At 35.1% G+C, this 18,329-nt stretch overlaps 2 protein-coding genes across 3 annotated transcripts; both read right to left on the reverse strand.

Annotated features, from left to right (window-relative positions):
* Positions 1–1,111: 1,111 nt before the first annotated feature.
* Positions 1,112–11,527, reverse strand: rbm28 (RNA binding motif protein 28). The gene is made up of 20 exons (XM_028042014.1): positions 11,179–11,527; positions 10,895–11,041; positions 10,451–10,557; positions 9,324–9,399; positions 9,150–9,242; positions 8,993–9,061; positions 8,081–8,168; positions 7,763–7,995; positions 7,576–7,642; positions 7,343–7,452; positions 7,183–7,256; positions 6,926–7,061; positions 5,316–5,380; positions 5,044–5,202; positions 4,797–4,946; positions 4,369–4,443; positions 4,122–4,248; positions 2,870–3,002; positions 2,598–2,712; positions 1,112–1,799 (listed from the first exon to the last, which is right to left on the reverse strand). The coding sequence occupies exons 1-20, from the start codon at positions 11,294–11,296 to the stop codon at positions 1,662–1,664; spliced, it is 2,280 nt and encodes a 759-aa protein (XP_027897815.1). The 5' UTR covers positions 11,297–11,527; the 3' UTR covers positions 1,112–1,661.
* An 807-nt stretch (positions 11,528–12,334) lies between these two features.
* On the reverse strand, positions 12,335–17,936 carry LOC114159831 (uncharacterized). 2 transcript variants are annotated; one of them, XM_028042025.1, is made up of 4 exons: positions 17,770–17,936; positions 17,257–17,552; positions 14,535–14,781; positions 12,335–14,430 (listed from the first exon to the last, which is right to left on the reverse strand). In XM_028042025.1, exons 2-4 carry the CDS (start codon positions 17,494–17,496, stop codon positions 14,069–14,071), a joined length of 849 nt encoding a protein of 282 aa, XP_027897826.1. In that variant the 5' UTR covers positions 17,497–17,552; positions 17,770–17,936; the 3' UTR covers positions 12,335–14,068. The 2 variants fall into 2 exon arrangements, with proteins under 2 accessions (XP_027897826.1, XP_027897835.1); XM_028042034.1 differs by having other exon boundaries at positions 17,703–17,936.
* Positions 17,937–18,329: the final 393 nt, after the last annotated feature.

Below are 18,329 nucleotides of genomic sequence, written 5' to 3' on the forward strand. Positions count from 1 at the left end.
GGAACAAAATGTATCGAAACTAAAATTACAAGGCGACTGAACTGCATGCATCTGATTGTTCTAAAAGCATTAACAAATATAAAAAAGCTATATTCTGAGTAATGTTTCTCACTGGTTTTGACTTTTTTTTCTAATTCATATTCTAGGAACATGTTCTTCTATATCCAAAAAAGCACAATCACCATGGACTCGACACTAGTGGCCCTGTTTTTCTTGTTCCATGTTCTAAGTGTGGGTTCAGGAAATCCTCTTCCAGACGCCAAGAACACTATTGAGCCGATAATAAAAACGCTTATGGTTAGGCTGAATGCTTTCCAGGTATGCTTCAGAGCTCCGTTAATGAAATTAAAATAAGTGCAGCTTGAAGTTTGAATAAATTAGCTGGTTTGTGACTACAAATATGTTGTCGTTTTACAGGCTCTTCCCAGCTTGGGAGTCAATCCTCCTGAAGAACCGGAAGGATTTTCCTCCATAGTGGCAGCTATGAATGGTTACAACAATCTGATCTCTGAAAATCTACTGAATGTTGCCCAGGTTAAAACTGACATCTCCAGACTGACCAACGCCATCAACCGCAAACTGATGGACTGCACAGAAAAAAAACCAAAGCTCACACTTCCAGTGCACCTGCAGCAACTGCAGAACGAATGGGAACAGGACCCAGAACGCCATGCTGAAGCCATCAGCTTGGCAGCTCTCAATGGAGTGAGGGAGATCCTCAAACTGCTCCAGAACCAAATTCATCGAATTGCATCTTGCTGAAAAACTGATTGAAGCCAAAGATTGAAATCTGCGCTAGCACTGTTATTGAGGTCAGAACTGTGCAATACATTTTCAATAATTTCATTTAAAAATGCACTTATTTTATAACAAATACATATGTATTTCTTGTATTTTATTTTTAACCTATTTAATCTTTACTTCATGCACATCTCGATATATGTTATATGGAAAGAGTGTTGAGTCAATAACAAGCTCTCAGTGAGAGTGATTGGTCTAGCCCTAATGCAGAATCAGCAGTTTTGATAACTGCAACCAGACATCAGATGTACTGTCACTCCGGGAAACCCTGAAGTTAACGGGTTTGTTTAAGAACCAAAGGCACATAGTAAATGGGAACTTTTATTTTTGTGCAATATCAACAGCTGCTGCAAAATGGGTAAATAGCAACAGGAAATATCTTGAATATTTTTGTACAATGAGTGAAGTTTTAATGTTTTGAATAAAACTAAATAAATATTAAAGTTTTTCCTAATTGTCAGTGTTGTGTTATATGTACAAATGAGCTGGAAAGTCATGAAGTGGAAAAAATATTTTACGTGTACCTAAGTTGCGTGTATTTAAATGAGTAAAAGCACTCAAATATAACCAGACATTGTCAAAATAAGGAAAAATAATAAAAATAAAAATCCCAAAAAGCAATGATGTACAGAAAAAGACTACATTTTAAACATTATTTTTTTAAAAGAGATATGCAGAAAACCAGAACAAAGAAGACAAAACTTCAAATTTGCTTTAACAGCAACCGTGTCATAAACAGAGCAAATAAACGTAGTTTAGCACAGTTCAGAAAAAAGTATCTACTCAGAAATCCCACTAGATAGTATTTTGCAAGCCATGAATTTCTCAATCATCTCTTCCTTTCTTACATGGTCATGGATTTAACTATCAAACCACTTGCTTCTTTTGATGGAGGCATTCTTGTCACCGCCGCCCATGAGTTTCCTCTTGTACTGCTCCACCAAGGAATCAAAACGGTCCCCATCCTTCCTCTTGAACTGTTTCTTAGCATTCTTAAACTTTTGAAAACAAAAATACCAAAAAAGTGACATTAGACTCAACAGGACATGAGATAAACCATTTTTAACTGCTGTTCTATTGTCAAGCATAAACACAAGCTGAAAATGAACATACGTCTTTGTATCTAAACCCTTTAATAACTCTGTCAAATATTGGTGATTGAGTAATCTTCTGATAATAATTCAAAGGTATCGATCTACATCTCAGAATACCAAGCTATTAAAAGGTGTTTGCCCTCTTTTGCCTTCTGTTTTTGTTTTTCAGTCATACATAAATGTTTCAGATCAAACAAATTTTAATATTAGATAACAATAAAGTGAGTAAAAAATATGAAGTGTTTGCTCCCTAAACACTTGTTAAATTGAGCTTTCCGTTCTACATAATAAAAAAAGAAAGGTTAATCACAGTTTTTTCACAATTTAACAACAGGAGCTGCAATTGTTTTCAAATATGCACAGATTGGTTTGAAATGTTTTTTTTTCCATGATGTTTAAAATAATTGTTTGAAAACTACTTTTTTGCTTTTGCTCAGGTTATTTTTTTATCTAATGTTATAACTTCTTTGATGACCCAACATATTTAAATATGACAAAAAAGCAAAAACAGCATAATTCTGTAAGGGGAAATACACTTTAGAGAAGTACAACATTAGAGATAACCAGATAAGATATTTTACATCTGCTGAATTATTAGTTGTCAAAATGATCACTTATTAAAAGTTTCCAAAAAAAAAACAAAAACACAACTTGTGCTTTCTCAGACAACAAATCAGAACAACTGAGACAATATTTCCAAACCTGTTTTTTGGCCTGATTAGACTTTTCAAATGGTTGTGTTGGGCCCTTGTTCCTTTTAGATCCAGGCCTTGCTTTCTTGGGAGGTGGAACCTGTTGCTTGTCTTTGTCACGCATTCTGCAAAAGGACAAGAGTTAGATGAACTGACAAAAACATGTTCCCTGAGATGTCAAACATAAGCTTTCTACATCCACAGCTTCAAACCGCCTGTTCAAATTGACAAAATAAAACAGAAAACCATGAAGCAGACAGAGAAGTGCTGATGGAACCGTACCTGATCTTAGGTCCACGATGGGAAGGAAAAAGCAAAACCTTCTTTCGTTTCTTTCCATTTTGTAAATCAACATGTTCAATCTCTGGTTTGGTATGAAAACCTGAAAAGTTTTGCTTCTGTCCTTCACCAGTGTCTGTTGAAGATAAAAGAGAAAACAATAATAGCAGAAGAAATCAAATTCTAGCAATATCTAATCAATTCCCTCAAGCGCAGTTTAAACTTATTTTCTATTACAAATTTCACAAAACAAACAGAAAAAACACAGTCCTAGAAAAGCAATATTTAAAAGTCCCAGCTTTTAAAAATCATTGCATAAAAAAAAAATAATAATAAAATGGCTCTTGTAGGTTTTTAATAAGTAGAGGTCTGGAGCTCTGCAATGACTCTTTACGTTTCACGTCAACTCGTTGTAGAAATGTGACAAAACAATTTTTTCCAAGAAGATGGAAGATGAGGAAATGGGTGGGGAATGTCAGATAATTTGAAATATGAAAACAAAGTGTAACAAAGGGTTGACATTAACTTTCATCATGTTGACCTTGACTTAAAAAACAACGTGCAACTCCTTGTTTTAAATTAATCTGAATCTAATTTCAAGATTACAGTGATGACCAATAAAATTTTGATAATGCCTTTTCTGTTATTAAGCAGCTCTATTAGAAGTACACTATTAGAAAATCTTGCAATGGCAGTAGTAGTGGTAAAAATTGGGATAAGAATGTCAAGTGCAATATATTTCAAATTTCCTCTTCCTCATCTGTGCCTTCATCACTATGCAAGTTCACAACACTTGGACTATACTAGCAACAATTATTGCACTCCAAGCAGCAACATAGCGATGACAATATATCCTCTATATATTGTGCAGCCATGTTTCATGTTTGTGAGTTACAAGGTTTGGAACAATGTCCTTTGGACAAAAGAGATCAAAGTAAAGAAGAACAGAAAACAGACCCCATGTTGGACAAAAATCAAACATACACCCACAAACAAAAACATAATGGTGATTGACTTTGTTTTGAAATCACAGGACCTGCGCAGCTTGCAGTTGATGTGAAACCCTAAAATTGAGAGAATGTGTATTTAACTATTTGAACTAAATGTCACTGCGAATCTTTTAATTGTACTATACATGAGATGTTACAGGAGAGTAAAACATTGGAGCATATGCATCTTACCCTTAAGTCCAAGAACTTAACATACAGTATAAATAAAACCTCAAACATATTAGTTTAAGAAAAATCCTTTCTACCTTTCTCCTTTCCTGCCAGATGTGATGAAGACTGTCCTTTATTTCCATCCTTCTTTGTTATTTTGGTGTCTGAACCTGTTTGGGATTTTTTTACTTCTCTTTTTACAGGTCGACTTTGGATGAAGTCCTGTCAGCAAAAGTAAAAAATATTAAGAAAATTATGCTAATGATAAAAAAAAAATACAATATTGTTCCAGGGACTAAAACTTGCAACAAAATATTACAAGAAACAAATAACTATACAAACTTTATTTCTCTGTTTCCGCATTTCCTTGAGTTTGAGCTTCCTGGAATCCTCCAGAGAGAACTCAACAATGGGTCTCTGCAAAAGAAAAGACTATTAATGCAAAGGCATCTATACATTCTCTATCTTTGACTCAAAATTATTTTATTTTGAGTTTGATCAGGAATGACATTAATAAATGCAGCTTTATTAATGATTTAATGAGTTAATGATTTTATTATACCAAACTAAGTATGTGACATTTTTACTGCATTAAAAGCGTAACAAAAATTGTTTGATGACATCCTTGCGAAATGTAATTTTTTATTGCATTGAGATGCTCCTGGGAAAGGTAACATGAAAAAGAAAAGGTTAATTAAAAGTTACCCAAGAATACGGTCAGAATAAAGTTGAGTCAGACAGATAATGGATAAAATGTAGAAAAAGTGTACCTTGTGAGGGCCAAAGATGTCAGGGTTGTTGTTAAGGTAGCGCAGCGTGGCGAGAGCCTGCTCATGGTCTCGAAACTGAACGAAACCATAACCCAACGACTGACCAGTCACTCGACCTTTCTCTGGCTTCCTGTCATACATGACCCGACACTAAAGGAAGAGGCAGGAAACAAACACATAGACATTCATATAAACACAATGAACAATAACAAAATAATAAAACTTATTGCAAGTAACAAAATCTTACCTCTGTGATCCGAACTCCTTTGGTTCCTTGTAGACCTTTAAGGCACAGAGCTTTGAGTTTTTTATCGTCTACAGATTTTGGCAGGTTATGGATGCACAAGCGATTTTTCGATACAAATACACTTATATCCCGAAGCTTGGCTCTCTTTATTTCTTCAAACTAAAAAGAAAAGCAGCACAACTCATGAGTCACAATAGAAGTTACTTGAGAGATTTCGACAAGCTCAAGAGATCATCCACTAAAAATAATTCACCAAAACAAAAGGTACTCACTCTGACTCTTTTGGCCATATCTGCCTCAGATACTCCCTCTGCTGCCTTTGTTCCAGCGCGGATCACTGAGGGTTCGAAGGAAGGTGAGTAGAAAGCATACATTTAGGAGCATCTCAAACTAAAAGTTGGCAGAGACAAAGTTAATGTTGTATTTAAAAAATACATTTCTCAAAGTGCGCAACAATGTGACAGAATTAGTTCATTGTATCCTAAAAATTGCATTCAAGAGAAACCACCTATTGAGCTAAATCTGCAGATTTCAGTTTGATCAGCCCTGAGCAGTGACCAGCTGTTCAGAAACCCAAACATCCCATCTTTCTATCAACAGTAAATGCACCACACTTAAACTGTACCAGGTCACAATAACAATAGTATGCTGTGTGGAGGCTGTTCCTCAGGAAAGAACACTTAAAGTTAGCTATTGTGATAAAGAATATTAACAAAATAAGTCAAAGGAAACATATCAAAAGCATGTTTAGATTTTCAGGTAATAAGAGAGCAAGAACATATTGCAGCAAAGTAGTCCTACTTTATTATTTTCCAGTTAAAACTCTTGCAATAAAACAAAAATCTAGAATCAAGGTGAAAATCTATCTTCTGTGGGAAAACCACATGGAAAATGCCACCCGCTGAATCAAACTGTAAATGTGAACCCCATAATCATCTTTTTTCACTTTAACGTTTGATGATCTATTATTATGGGCAGCTGATTATATTACATGAGGTAGCTAAAGGTCCATATGAAAACAAAAACACGATCACACAGAACACTACTGTGTGTTTTAATCTAGTACAAAAAATAAATTTTTAACTGTATATGATCGATATGATGAGACGGGCAAGCTCTGCAGTTCCCATTCTCTGGCTCAATCAGCGAACCTTTACCCTACTTGATAAATACATAACAGAGTTCCTATGCAGACCAGGTGGAGGCGCCAAAAGATAAGAAGAACATTTTCTAAACAGAATACAACTAAATGAAAAATAAAGATACATGCATCAATATTATGCCTTTTTTTCTTTATATTAAGCACACACTTATACCATAAAGAAAGATAAACTCACTTTCTATGTGTTATTTGGGTTATTTATTTTATTTTTATTCCAACTACTGAAAAGATGTGGTTTAGAAATAAAAAATGGCAATAAATATACAGGTTTTATGGAAAAAAATTTTAATGAAGTATTACTATATTTTAATCCAAACTATTTGTTCATATTTGCAACATGTTTTATGAACTTATTCATGTTCCAAATTGGTGCATTAAGCACTTTTTTTTTTACAAAAAAGTTTTGTTTTTTTTCATACAGCATTTGACAATTTCTATGTCTAACATGTTAAAAGATCAGATTGAAGCTAAAACGAATAAACAAAAACAATTAGACCTTACATAAACAAACTCAGCTTTATATTGAATGCTTTGTCACACACAGCACAACATTGCCTCCATCAATTACCACTAAAGGACTAAAAAAAAAAAAAGGAGAATTAATAAAAGCTCCTTAAGAGAGACTGATCAGAAATCAGCTAAGAAACTCTGACTGGTGCATCTTTAGATGCAATGTTATGAATTTAATAAGGACAAAGCAAAATAGGCTGAAACACTCACATCCTTCTCTGGCCAGGTACAGGTTCCTGCTGCCCGTCTCTACTTTTTTCTTATCAACTTTCAGCTTCAGTGCATCTTCTCTGCTCACTGCTGTAACAATCATCAGCTTTCTGCCATCTGCACGGACTCCACCGTTCTGGAGAAAATGTTACAGCAACATCAACATATATCCTAAAACTTGGACCACTATTGATATTGAACACCAAGGGAGCAGAAGACATTATCATTCATTAATTGTTTTTTGGGGGGTTTTTTACCTCCGTCTCATCTTGGGCTGCTGCTATGCAGCTATCTGCAGCCTCTTTAGTCTTAAACTGGGCAAATGCAAGACCTGAAAAAAAAAACTACAATAAGTAAGTACTTCTTTCTACAACCAGAGGAAGAAAGGACACACTGTATATTGACAGTTTTTCTGACCTTTGGAATGCTGTGTCTCTGGGTGGAGGACAATCTTTACATAGTTGACCTCTCCAAACTGTAGAAGAACTTCCTCCAGACCCTCCTCTTCCGTGTCAAATGACAAGTTCCTAAATGCCAGATTTATAAATGATAATACTATAATGACTGCAGAATTGTTTGGAAACATGCAGGAGAAAGAGTAAAATATATTAAAGTTGGTTAGAGTTGAGCAAAGAGAAAAACGATCCCACCTGATAAAAACTGTTCGGCCCTCATTTACATCTGAAGGCAAGTGTTTCTTTGGCTTTTGTTTTTGAACTAGAGAATAAAACAGTTGTAACATGTTAGAATGATTGTACTAAAGACAAAAAAAACACATAGAAATCATGTAAGAAATATAATAAACACAATGATAAAACAAGAAAAATCAATTTAAACCTGGTGAAATTTCTTCTTCCTCTTCATCATCACTCTCACTGTAATCCTCATCTGAATCAATGCCATCATCATCGCCATCATCATCACTATTATCCTCCTCCTTAATTTCATCCTGCTCTTCGTCATCCTCCTCCTCTTCAGCATCACCATCATCATCATCTTCTTCTTCAATGTCATCTTCATCGCTTGACTGAAGATTCTCCACCTGCTGTGCAGTTGCCTTCAATCCACCTCTACAAAAGCATTAGCAACGTTAGCAACACTGCAACACCTAAGAGCAGAACAACGGTATCGGAAATGTATAAGCATAAGAATCACTTTTTCTTCACAGCTGTTTCTCGTTTCTTTTCTTCATCCTCAGATTCACTTCCTGCTTTGGGATCTGCCTCTTCTGCAACTTTATTTCCTGACAATGAAAACCAATCACCGTTAAGAGAAGGCCTGTTCCGATACATTTCAACCTTGTAGATCAAAAGGGAGTAAAATTTAAGTATATCATTATATTCCCTCAATATTCTCTTACATTTTCTAAATCTAAGAGCAGCATAAAATACTTAAATTATAACATTTTACATATTAAAGAAAAAAAAAACTTTAAAAAGTGTAACTGTTGGAACATGTCACAACAGAAACTTTTTTGGAAATAAGCAAATAAGTAGCAAGAACATCAGTCAGTTTTTGTTTTGCAAAAATAAATCAACAAATATATTTATACACTAAAAACAACTACTAATAGTGGTTTTCTTGCTTTTGTTTTTTTTCCCATCACCTGTAAGATTTAATAGTTTTTGGGTGAAAAAGTTGTAACATCTTTGTAACATCAGAAAAATAATGAAAAAAGGAATTTAGGAAAAATAAATAAATGTCATAGGTATCTACATATCGTCCATCCAAAATGACCACTTATTAGCCTCTTTACAAATTTCCTCAACATGTTCAAACAAATATTTAAAAAATATAAAACAAAGTTCTTTTTTATCACTGGACAAATTCGTACTCAAGTAGAGGGTATTAAACATAACATTTGTGTCAAATTACACCATTTGAATCAATTTAAAAATATATAATAGTTCAGGGCAGTACAAGAGTTGCAGTTTTTTAACTAACACTGTTGCAAATAATCATGTCCTTTGGTGTTCATAGCACCAAGCCTTTTTGTCACAAAGCCAAGCCAGAGTTAATTAGGCGACGAAGACTGCATTAAGACTGCATCCACACACACGTATTTACCTTTTAAAGACTGCTGTGCTGCAATATAGTTTTCTTTTGGCACAGCCCAGTCAACTGCTACTTGGCGACCTGTGAAGATTCAAAAAAGATTAAAACATAGAAATTAATGATATGAACTGAATACTGTAAAACCAGAAATACTGTCTTGTGCACTGACCTTTTATCTCTTTCAGATTCAAAGCTTGGAGTGCCTTTGTGGCACCAGACATATTTTTAAACTGGACAAATGCAAATCCACGCATCTTTCCATCTATTAGAAAAAAAAAAAAAGGAAATGTATTTCTGCAGTGCAAGGCAAAGTTTATGTGTGCATTAAAAGCAAAATAAGTACCTGGTTTGAGGGGTATACTGGCCTCCACTACAGTGCCAAACTTTTCAAATGTTTCTTTTAGATCCTGTTCTGTGCACTGCAACATAAGAAATTTATTAGGAGAATTTAGGTTTACAATTATTTTTCATAAAGCCAATGCAACAATGTATGTCACAATACAATGTATGTTACAAGACTATACTATGTATAGTACAACAACAATCAACTAAATACAATGCAAACTTTTTATTTATCAACAAATGCAAACAAAGGGAATAAAACTAGACAACATGTCAAAATATATAAAATCAAAGTAAGCAGACTAAATGGCAAGATTTGGTTTGTAAAGAAATAAGTTGGAGGTTTGAAATGGATTATGTAGAAACATCAACAGGTAAGGTGTTGGCATTGGGATTTTTAGAGGGCAAACATATTTTAGAGCCAGGAAACCTAAAACACTTGATAATGTATAACACATTTTTCTTTAAATATAAGGAAAAATTCTAGCAGCAATATGTTGATGGATGCTCACTATCTACACAAAAAAGACTTAGCAAAACAGGCGAAATTTGTTAAGGTAAGTAAGTGGATAAAACAGTTTTCCTCTCACGCTACCAAAAAATGCTCTTTTTACATACTTTTTTTTTTACATACTTTTTTTTGCCACAATAATCAAACCAACTTTAATCTTTTAATCGTAAAAATAACAATATTTCATGGGAGAGCAAAAAAAGAGTGATTCCGCAGAACAGTTATTACCCTAACCTGAATTATACCACATTTTAGTTTTGTGATTAACAGTTTTGTCACAGTGCCAAATAAATGCATAAAGTATCTTTCCTTCCTTCTCCTTCCGCATCACCATGTAAATCTTCATTTTGTGAACTGAAATTTAAGCTGGGTTAAATTTTATTATGCAAGCATGCCCAAGTTTGATGTTCCAAAAATAATATTAAAGATGAAATAAAAAGCATTAATTAAATGCTCTGTGCCTTGGATTTTCAGTTATCTTGTGGTAAAAGATGAAAAATGATGCTATGGTATACAGAACAGTGATATCCAATCAGGTGTCCAGGTGGTAGAAGTTTGTATGCAACTTTATTTCAGTCCATTGCTATTGTAAATTGTCACCAAACAACGCACTATACCTTAAAACTGAGATTCCTTATGACAAGTCTGGCTTGTTTAGATATTCTTTTCTTTACGTCTGTAGTTTCCTGCTCATGTTGAGATGTTTCTGACGCATCCTCTTTTTCTGCAAAATAAAAATATATGAAGTTATCAAATGGACTGAAAACAGCCTGTTTGTCAAGGCTTTTGTTTTCATGCAAGCTTACATTCATATTTATAGTGTGTCATTGGTAAAGTAAATAGACAGCAATGTTTTTGGATTCTTCGGTCTGTTAGAGAAAAAAAAAACTTTAGCTTGTGAATTTAATATTTTGTTTGGAACTGTGACATTTATAAAAGTATGAATAACATTGTGAACAAAATCACTTGGAAAAATTATCAGCCGCAATTTTTTTTCCTATCACAAGCTAAATAAAAGTACATTTTACTGGGTAACTTTACAAACGGCACCTAATACACACCTGTTTTCTTTTTATTGTTTACTTTCTTTTTAGCAACTGAAAGAGACAACTTTTTCCCGTCGTATTCTTTTATTTCCTTCAAGGCTCTCTTTGCGTCTTCTTCCATAGAATAAGTGACGAAGCCGAAGCCCCGACATTTCTCTGCTCCTGGTTTATGGGAAATAAAAGAAAACAGCTATTAATAGGGTATTCTTACATATTTACAATTGTGGGTCAGGTCATTTGATCCTCCATCAAGTTTGTGTCACACATTCGCGCATTTAGTGGTATAAATATTAATGCACCTTTTTCTCTAACAACGAAGCATTGTTTCACTGGACCAATTTCAGAGAATATTTCCTCAAGCCGCTCGTTTGTTGCTGATTCTGGCAAAGATGCCACGAATATCGTTAGCGCAGGCATGGCTCTTTGGTGGCAGCTAAATGCTAACACTTAGCTCTGAAAAAACTCCACAAACCGAAGTCTAATTTGTTCACTACTCGGCAATGCACTTCACTGTCAAGCTACTGGTACTGACATAAATAAGCCACAGATATAGATGCTATAAGTATGTTTTACTAAAGCGTCGCTATCTACCACATTAAGTCGCATGTTTACATGTGGGAGCAGCCATCTTGGAATATTAGGGGATTTATTTTTCGCATAATTAAGGATGAGCTTTGCTGCCATCTATCGGCCTGGAGGCTTCCACGTTTAAACCTTTACTCCGAGCTTTTCTTTTCCTTTCTAGATCTGAAATAAATAAATAAATAAATAAATAAATAAAACTTTCCAGATCTGCTCTAGTCTTAAGCGAGAAACTGATGCCCTAATGATGTTAACATTAAAAAAGCAAAAATAAAAATAACATAAGCAAAATAATCAAGAGAATTTTTTTTTGTTATTTTTCTCTCACTTATAATTTCATTACAGATACACAAAATCCTTGCTGATCACAACATACTTTTATAACTTAATTATGTGATTTAATTATAAATGCATGAACACAATGATTGATCTCACCCGACTATGTTTAAAATAATATTGTAGCACAAAAGTTTTAAACCACTTCTGGTCAAAACCAGTTTTTTATTCTATTTAGGGGAAAAATACTTCTTTTTACAATCTTCAGTAAGTAAAAAGACATCTTGCTTAATTTAATCCAAAATACAAAGAAGTCTGGTTCCAAGTAAGCATAACATGGACAACAGAGGGAGAACTCAAAATTTTACCCATTATCTTGGATTATGTATAAATTGTCATATTATCTGAGAAACAGTTTTAGCAGAAATCTATATATTTTATTATTTTCTTCTTTTTTACAGTAATATGAGACATAATGACTAGATGAACTCATTTAACTATTTGCCACCAGGGGGAGCCAAAACATAAGACAGACATTCTAACAAAAACGTTTTCTTTACAAATGTTCATGCTGAAAAACACTCTCAACTAAATAACCTAATTATAATATAGAATTTTATTTTAAACTAAAAAAATGAATAAGAACACCAGGAGAACTTTCGATCAAGTCTCCTTACTATTGATCAGTAATTTGCACAAATAGCACAGTGAAAGTTAACATTTACTTGCTGTGTACTTTTCCACAAACAATCAAGTAATGAAACAACTCAAATTAAAGGCACTAAGTTCAACAATGACCTTCAGTAATTAAACTGCGTAACAATCTACTAAAACAATGAGGATTTCCAATCAGAACTACTTCAGGTTTCAAGTGTAGCTACTGCCTATTCTGGGAAGCTTTTGTGTTTTTGTGAAAGCACTGTTTGTTTATTAAGATCCACATTAGCTTCAGCAGGACTACAGCTATTCTTGCCGAGTCCAACAGAATTGTAGGTACAGTCAAAAACATAAAAGAAAGTCTAGCCATTTCCTTTAAAATGACGATTGTTATTCTTCCATTTTAAGTAGAGAGACTTGCAATAGATTTTACATAATCTATTGCAATTGTTCTTTCTACACTCTACAACGACTTGCATATCCTCTGTCTTACTTTTTCACCCGTACACTTGAAGCAGGTAATGTGACATTGTTATCCTATATCTAGTATTCATCTGTGTGTGGTGGCTGTTCTGGAATGGATTTGTGGTTGTCCTTGTTGCACCATTTCCAACCACATCACATTAATTTTCTGTTAATATGGTTGAAACCATACAATCAATTTCTTCAGCAGGGATTTTTATGGCTTAATCTTGTTGTGAAGGGTGTCGATGACTGTCTTTTGATCATCTCCCGATACAGCGATCTTGTAACAATATTCAAATCTTTTGAGGTGTACAAATAATTTCATGTCATAAGCAGTACAGTTGATTTTAAACAGAAAAAATCTGAGAGAGCATTTGTAATGGAACTTTTAGTAAATTCTGGTTTGAATAAACACTAAAGTAAGTTCAAGTTCAAAGAAGTTAAGTTCTTTACATATTAGCACCAAAAACATCCACTTAAGTTTTAAAGGCATTACAACTCAGTAAAGTATAATTCTCATAGGGATATATGATGTCATGATTATAAAATATATTGAAACACCCATACATTGCAATAAACAACATGTTTTAACCACAAATAAGTAAGACGAGAACAAAAGTTGTCAAAGTGGGAAGTAATGAGGAACTCAAGTCTTGAATGTACTTCAAGGCTGTCACACTGAACATGATTTTTGCCTCACATTTTCCAGAATGAATGAATACAGGGAAGGTGTGGCTAAGATAAATGTCCAAAAGATGAAGAATAGCTGCAGATTCACTGTTTCTACTCAGCAAAAGCAGACTTCCCACCCGAGATGTTGAGACTTAAATCTTGTCTGTGACCTTTAAAAGAAAAATAAAAGAAATGTTGACGATGGTAGCTTTCTGTTCAACAAAGATTCTCTGACAATCTAACTTAAAATAACAGGGATAAAAAAAAACATGAGGTCTAACTGCTTAATGTAAAATCTGCCCTGCTGTGTTCTTCGCTGCTGCTTCACAGTATTACTTGTGATAGCCACAATGGTTGTGTTCTGAGTGGTGAACTCACACAGTTTTTTTTTTAGTTTTTTTTTATCAGAACTGAACCCAATTTTTAAAGGCATTTGAGCTGTGATTTAAATCAAGTTTATTTAAAAATCCATAGCTGCTAAAGTAACTAAGCACAGGAAGTACAAGTGAGGTATTTTGAATTTAGCCAATAACAGCCTCACATCTTGGCCTTCAGCGGGACAATGTGGAGTGAGTTTAGGAATGTGTTTAAAGTGCTCAGATACTCCTGCGGATGTTGCCGTAAATGACCAGCATGTGTTGAAACTTCCCACTTCTTTGTCGTTATGTCCATCCCACAATTCTGCCAGTAATCCACTAATTTCTCCACACTTCGTGCATCACTCAGCAGGTCGTTTTCACAGAAGAAGATCAGCGCCGGGGCTTTGACTGGAGTGTTATAAAATGCATCGATGCTTGCATTGAAGTAGTCCACCGTCTGACGTTTAAAAATGCAGAAGTATAGCATGCTGGCTTGTACTACTAGATTCTCCAAACGAGGATACAAAGTTTTCCCAAGACCTACACATAGAGAATAGCACATTTCATTCATCTGGAACAGAGAAGGAAGATTTAAAATCGAATGTGTTGTATTAGTGTGTTAAATTAATTGGATACTGACTAACCTGTGGCCATGTGCTCCAGTGAGCCTATCACCAAGCTGTCATAGACTTGGCCTTTGATCCTGTTTGTCACTGCCTGGTATTGCTGTTTGTCCTGGGAGATATGGACCAGCAGCTGAGTGAACGTGTAGCCGCCAATGGAGAAGGCATGAACGAGGAGGGGACGGGACATAAAGCGTTCACTCTGGAGCAACTCCAGCAATGTTTTTCCACGGTCCAGTCCCCAGCGAGGCCACAGGAAGTCTTTCACCTTGTTTAAAGAAAACAAAAAACTAAGTTTATAATGCAAATACCAGTTTATATATACACTGAATGTTTTTAGGTTGAGAAAATTGTAAAACTACACCTCAAAACGATACCTCCAAATGTTAGAAAAGTAAATAATTAACGGTGTACATTATTATTTATGGTTTAATACTATCAATGCAAATTCCTAAGTTTTCTCACAATATACAGTGCCTTGCAAAAATGTGAACTCTTGAACTCTTTCATATTGCAACCAAAAATTTCGATGCATTTTATATGTGAGTTTTAGGTCTGGTTCACACGGCACGATTTAAGGATTGAACAGTACAACATGTTCGATCGGTTCGTGTGTCCAGCCACACGGCAGGAACAACACACCACACACGAACCGATTCCACTCACGAACATCCCGATTCCAGAAGAAAATCCAGTAAAACCCCCCAACATACCATACGTGAATTTAGAATAATCAAACACAAATGACAATGTAGGAGCAGTAGTGATAGTTTGTGGACTCATTTTAAGCGATAAAAGACATAACAAAAAGAAAAGGCATTTGATAAAAGACGGCGGGAGCAGCCGCTCTATTTGCTGCACTATGATTTGGAGGCGAGTTATGTTTTTTCGTAAACATTTTTAACTGAATAAACATAACCACATATAATAAACATACATAAAAATGACCTTTACATATAGTAATAAACATTTCCACATATCACCTCCGATGTCCACCGGACTCTCAGTTGCGCCATGTCAACTGTTTGGGATTCCCCTCCGTTCTTACGTTACCGCGCTTTCTGATTGGCTACCTGTCACATTCAACAGGCTGCGTTCTCGCTCCCAGTCAGGTAAAACCCCACAGGCTGCGATAATCGGGCCAAGACAATGTTGAATATGCCCGATATGACCACGTAACACACCACACACTGCAGGACGTTGTAAGATTGTGGTAAAGGGAAAATCGGGTCAAAAAAAAGGCAATAGCGGGAACGCCAACATGCAGAAGCATTATCTGACGGTTCCTTCCCCCCCTGAGCAAGTAGGGTACTTACAAGTAGAGCAAGTATTCTACTTTCCCTTAGGGTACTTGGGGCAATAAAAAGATAATTTTTATCTAGGTAATTTTATCTAAATAAAAACCTTCTCCTTAGGTTGAAGGTGAATCAATCTAAGCCCTGATTCCCCTTCAGGTTTCTGTTAAAGTGCTATAAACAATCACCACCAAAAAATAACCTTTGATCACCTGAGTCCTGTTTTTCTGTACATTGAAAGTTTGTACAAAAGGGCAGCTTGTCCTGAGTGTAGGTGATACAAACACGAGACATTCTCTGTGTTACGGTCTTGCTCAACTCAAACAACTAACAGCCAACTCTTTATGTTGTTTCTACAAAGATGAGTTTTTCTGAATAGAGCAGTGTGTCAGATGCTATTTTTGTTGAGTCATTTTGTCAGGAAATACAGAGTTTGCTCTACCAACACAGAAGCTGCACCTTATTTGTAACTTTTCCAAATATTTTACAAATAGCATTCACTTAAGGCCAGCACTAAGCCTAACTACGTCATTCACCTTAAACTATGCTTCATTAAGATAAGGAGCAGTTAACCAGTTTACAGTAATGATAAAAACAAACTTCTAGGGCTTAGTGTATCAAGCAATAACTAAATTACTTGAGTACCCACTTTTCTTTTCTCTAATGAGTCAAACTGCATCATTTCAGGAGGCTCATGGTCTGGACTTTGAGCCTTTGCAGCAGCTTCATTCTCTTTATTTTTCTACCATTGTTTTTGGAGCTTTTCTGCTCTGTTTGGGTACATTGTCCTGCACAGTTTGGACCTGGCTTTAACTTTTTTACTAATGTCTTCATGACAGTATGATACACAGGTGCTCAGACATATATTTCTGAAGAGTTTTAAACATTTAAAACTCTTCTAAATGTTTTCCACTTGGTGTAATCTCACTTTCTGAAATGAAGTCTGTTATTTCTGCAGAATGACAGACTTCAAGATGATCCATCACATGTATATATTGCCTTATAAACACTTCCAAACTGATAGACATCTACATTACTTATTCAAGATTAATGCCTTTTTTCTTGGCATTACATCAAGACTAGAAAACTAAACTCCTGATTTTGCAGCAAAGATAAAATGCACTAAAGATAAAAAAATAAAAAAACCCACATCCAATCAGTGGTTCTTGATCTAAACAAGTTACCTAGATTTTTATCTAGGTAACTTGATAAAAATTACCTAGATAATTTTTATCTAGGTAATTTTATCTAGATAAAAATTATCTAGATAAAATTTGTACCTATTTTTATCTAGGTACAAATTAACATTTGTTTTGGATATGCATATTGTATATGCATAACAATACCTCGACATGCATAATTCTATAATGAAAAGAGTGCACTCCCTTTGTACCAATGTCAAAACTGGCCTTATTTTGTGAACTTAGTCCGTTCTTGTTTTGTCGTACCTCACTTTCCACCACAAGCACATCAAAACCTGTCCGAAAATAGATTTCGCAGTACTTGGACACAGCTTGGGGTCGTGATCCCAGCCACGGCAGCATCAGCATGAGGGGTTTATGGTCCTCAGGGGTCTGACTCTGGACCATTACGCCTGGGGAGGTTAATTCATTCAGGTACAAGGTGACGTTCTTACAGAGGCGGTGGGCAGTGATGCCTCTGCTCAGACTAGTCCTGGCTATCATCATTCTAGCTCCAGCTCTAATGGTTTCGTCGGTTTCGAATGAAGAGACAACAAGTCCGCCTGCAAGGAAAACAGGAAAAAGAAAGAAATGTACACGTTCCGTGAAAACAGAATATAACACGCACGCTAAAGTTCTCGTACAATTAACTTCAATTAGGTTTAAACATTTAGTAAACAACCAAGCAATCCACAAAGTTAGAAAATAATTACATGTTTGGTCGCCTGCTCGAAACTCGCATGAAAACCGTTCCCTGTTTTTGTTGCCTGGGTAACTAACCTGTTCAATTTGGTCCAAAAGATGCTTTAATTATCAAGGAGCTATCTTCCGGAGCGCATTCCTACTAACGGTGCAAAACTAATTAAAACAGTCTAACATTTGATTTAATAAGTGGGACTTCTGCTGTTTACTCCTTCCTCTGGAACTGGGTGGCTTCTTATTCTGCTGTTGGTAACCAGCTCCTGGGTGCATTTAGCGCCACCTATTAGACTTCCAGGGAAAGAGTGGGTTATGGACGTCATCAAATGAAAGCTATTTGTCTGAAGCAGAGGTCTGCAACCCTTAAAATATAAAGAAGAGGCATTTTTCTCACAGTCCAACTACAGAAGACTTGATTAAAACTGCAAATGCTGCATGTTTTTTTTTTGTTTGTTTTTTTAAGAGAGATAATTTAGATTAATATTAATAAGAATACCAAGAATATGACAATACTATCTGTTGTCATTTTTAAAGAACCAAACAAAAATATTTCAAATAACATTACTGTTGCAGAGGTTTTTATAATCATTCCATTAAAAAAACAACAACTCCATTTTGTATTATATTATAGTATGTCAAGA

Source organism: Xiphophorus couchianus, chromosome 2 (assembly GCF_001444195.1).
Source record: "Xiphophorus couchianus chromosome 2, X_couchianus-1.0, whole genome shotgun sequence".
Taxonomy (NCBI): Eukaryota; Metazoa; Chordata; class Actinopteri; order Cyprinodontiformes; family Poeciliidae; genus Xiphophorus; species Xiphophorus couchianus.

What these genes read in the sequence shown, in the direction of transcription:
- LOC114159831 (XM_028042025.1), bottom strand. Translation starts at nt 17,496, where the DNA reads ATGATGATAGCCAGGACTAGTCTGAGCAGAGGCATCACTGCCCACCGC. An exon ending in TGCTTGTGGTGGAAAGTGAG is followed by an intron (nt 14,782 to 17,256) that starts GTACGACAAAAC and finishes TCTTTAAACAAG; the next exon opens with GTGAAAGACTTCCTGTGGCC. An exon ending in ACTGGAGCACATGGCCACAG is followed by an intron (nt 14,431 to 14,534) that starts GTTAGTCAGTAT and finishes CTCTATGTGTAG; the next exon opens with GTCTTGGGAAAACTTTGTAT.
- rbm28 (XM_028042014.1), bottom strand. Translation starts at nt 11,296, where the DNA reads ATGCCTGCGCTAACGATATTCGTGGCATCTTTGCCAGAATCAGCAACA. An exon ending in AAACAATAAAAAGAAAACAG is followed by an intron (nt 10,558 to 10,894) that starts GTGTGTATTAGG and finishes TTTATTTTGCAG; the next exon opens with AAAAAGAGGATGCGTCAGAA. An exon ending in CTAATCAGGCCAAAAAACAG is followed by an intron (nt 1,800 to 2,597) that starts GTTTGGAAATAT and finishes TGTTTTCAAAAG; the next exon opens with TTTAAGAATGCTAAGAAACA.